General features: G+C 35.4%; 1 protein-coding gene across 1 annotated transcript; it reads left to right on the top strand.

Moving 5' to 3' along the window:
- Positions 1-560: 560 nt before the first annotated feature.
- Positions 561-2,772, top strand: LOC107876241. The gene is made up of 2 exons (XM_016723214.2): positions 561-1,209; positions 2,247-2,772. Exons 1-2 carry the CDS (start codon positions 949-951, stop codon positions 2,601-2,603), a joined length of 618 nt encoding a protein of 205 aa, XP_016578700.1. The 5' UTR covers positions 561-948; the 3' UTR covers positions 2,604-2,772.
- Positions 2,773-3,205: the final 433 nt, after the last annotated feature.

The following is a 3,205-nucleotide window of genomic DNA, read 5'->3' as shown; positions in this document are numbered from 1 at the left end:
AAATTATAAAGAAACTAGAATATCAAGCAACTAAAATAGTAAAGCTCAGATATCACCGGAGTACTCCTGCGTATGCTGGTCACGATAATTTTGGTGTCGAAAATTGGTCGCCGAAAATAGTCTGGTTGTGCGTCCCCGGAATGTCACCTGAGATTCCTCTCGGTGCTGTCGAGAGCTGGTCTCCCATGGACGTCTTACCTCCTATATTAAACCGGTTCAGACCAGTCTTCACCCTTCCACCGTCGTCGGAGTCGAGCCAGCAAAAACCCTAGCTCCGCCGAAGATGACAGAGGCGCGATGACAAAATGAACTATAGGGGGTAGCGAACTTAGGGGGGGAGAGAGAGAGAGAAGAAGAAGAGTGAGGGAGGGAGGGGGTGTGGCTTCACCTATTTCGGCCGGTCAGACAGTGATCGTTGAAAGTGAAAAAAAAACGTTAAGAGAAGAAAGAGAGAATGGAAACCCCATCAAAGATTCAACAACAACAATATATCCTGTGTATTCCCACAAAAGTCCAAATAATGATACAGTAGATAAAAATAAGCTCAAATGAAAAAAGAGAAAAAGTTGTAGTGAAATTAATCTTTGGGTCATGTGAGATGCATGTGGTGAGTGAGAGATTTTAGTAAACTTGGGTTGGTTATTTTTGTAGAATGCATAAGTGCGTGGGAATAGGAAAAGATAGAGCAAAAAACTGGTCCTATCATCAGGTGGGGGTAGTTGTACTACACTGGCCCTTTCTTTCAAAGAAAAAAGATTCCCACTCTCTTTGGTCTCTCCTTCCCTCTTTTCTCTTCTTCTCTTCTCGTTCTTCTCTATCAAATTCCAACTATATTACTACTGTAGCATTCATCACAAAATTTTTAAAAAGTATTCCTAAAATCATATAGCTATATATATAATTATTTGTTTTGAGAATTTTTATTACTAAGTGATTTTTGTAACAAGAATGGCGACGGGTCCAAACATGGCTACTATTACAGCTTCTTTGGAGAGATCTCTCCAAAATTGTTCTCTTAATAATCATCGTCAGGGCAGCACCAGCAACAGTGCTGCTGGTGCCGCCCTGACAGATCGATTTTCTGATTCTTTGGAAAATCATCATGCCTACAACAACAATAATAACAATAACCCTTCAGATGATGCTACTTTAGAACTCAATTCTGAGATTTCTCTTCCTTACCATTGGGAACAATGCCTTGATTTGCAGGTACGTAATAATTTTTTGGGGGTATTACAATCATTTGTATTTATTATTTTTTCTGTCTTTTTCTTGACATTTATTGCTTTCATAACCTTAAAGGTCCAGATCTTGGATTTCATTATAATTATTACTTAGCATTACTCCACTTTAACTTGCTGTGTTTCACGTTTGGTCAGTTTGTTATTTTTGGGTTTCTTTCATTTAATATTTTCCTCTATCCACAGACAAACAAAAGGAGTGAAAATTAATTACAAATGGAATTCCTCCTCATTCTGAAATTGTTGATTATTTCCACATGTCCTTATAGAGGCAAAATGGGACAACTTCTCTTGGTTCTCAATTTCTCATAATTTTTTGCAGTACAACTAACTAATATTGAAAAAATAGCTAAAACATGCATTTAATTTTCTCTTGACATTATATGGAAAATTTTACAAATTGGTGTAGTTCACTCTCTTTTTACAAACAAAAATCATAGTGTTTGAATTAGCTTGCACTATCTTTTTAACTGATATCGAATAACTTCATTCATTAAAACTTAGACAAATAGAAAGAAATGCCTACTTTACTTTCTTTCTTGCATTAGTCATTTTCGTTTATGTTTGAATTATGTGTGGATTTCTTGAATTTGTGGGCATGGGTAAAACTAGGAGCGTAACTAGGGGCAGGAGGGATCATTTGAACTAGTTAACTACCTGTGCCGGAAAATTACACGGTATATATAAAATCAATATTTTTCTAATGCATATAGCACATGATGAATTTTCTTAATTTTTTCGTGTGTTTATTTTTTTATATTTTGAATTTCCTTGCTGAAAATCTTTGACTTCCCCGACATTTGTGGTCATGTGCGAACAAGGGAGAGAAAGGGGTCATTTGAACTCTTTGCCTGAAAATTACGTTGTATATATAAGATCAAGGTTAATTTTTATGCATACGTAACAAATGTTGAATCTCCTTATCATCTTCGTGTATTTAATTTTTTTATATTTTGAATCTCCTTGTTGAAAATTCTGACCTGCCGTTGTTTGTGTGTTGGGCAGACAGGGGAAATTTATTATATTAATTGGAGGACAGGGATGAAAGCTAAGGAAGATCCAAGGACAAATGTTGGTGAACATGTGTATGGTAATGACAATTTGTACTACTCAGAAGAAGAAGAAGATGATAACTCATATGATAGTGAAGGATCTTCATCAGAAGAGTCAGCATTTTCATCATCAAGAGAACCCCAACTTCCTATAATTACTAATGCAATTGGAAAGAATGCACCACTAGGACCAGGACCAGTACTAGTGGTGGGTGGTTGCAAGACTTGTTTGATGTATTTCATGGTGCCAAAAGAAGTTGATGATTGCCCCAAATGTTGTGGTCAACTTCTTCACTTTGATCAAAATTGAAGGGAGGGAGGAAAAAAGAACGAAAAAAACTAGAAGAACATGAGATACTATTTGTTTTGTCTTTTCATTTTTCTTAATAGGAGTTTGTTTTGTTAGTAGTTTGTTGATGTGATTTTTCTCTAAGAAAAAACACACCAACCATTAATTTTAAAAAATATTTATCGTGTGATTTTCTTCTTCTTTTCCTATGTGTTACTCCTTGTTTCTCTTTGGTTCATGGTACTTGTGAGCTATGGAAGGCATCGGAGTGATTTCTCATATGATCAATCAACTAGCTGCGATTATTTCAAAAATATGTGATCATTTGAGAAATCAATCAACAGATGGAGATGGTAAGCATTTCCGGTCTTCAATCATGAGGTTGTGGGTTGGCGTCACCAAAAAGGCAAAAAGGACAACAACTCTTAGGAAGGACCAAAAAGAAAATCGTTATCATTTAGAAATATTTATCATGTGACTTCTTTTTCTCTTTGTGCTACTCCTTGTTTCTCTTTTGGTTTATTGTTTTTGTGATCTATGAAATATATTCGAGTTGATTTTTCGTATGATCACTCAATTAGTAGTAGTGATTATTTTATTAATTATATAATGGGATCATTTGA

Source organism: Capsicum annuum, chromosome 1 (genome assembly GCF_002878395.1).
Source record: "Capsicum annuum cultivar UCD-10X-F1 chromosome 1, UCD10Xv1.1, whole genome shotgun sequence".
Taxonomy (NCBI): domain Eukaryota; kingdom Viridiplantae; phylum Streptophyta; class Magnoliopsida; order Solanales; family Solanaceae; genus Capsicum; species Capsicum annuum.
The sequence above is the reverse complement of the archived record's forward strand: the minus strand, read 5'-3'. Positions and strand labels throughout refer to the sequence as shown.

Excerpts from the sequence above, each read along its gene's own strand:
- LOC107876241 (XM_016723214.2), top strand. The coding sequence starts at position 949 with ATGGCGACGGGTCCAAACATGGCTACTATTACAGCTTCTTTGGAGAGA. Across the intron at positions 1,210-2,246 it reads AACAATGCCTTGATTTGCAG|ACAGGGGAAATTTATTATAT; the intron begins GTACGTAATAAT and ends TGTGTTGGGCAG.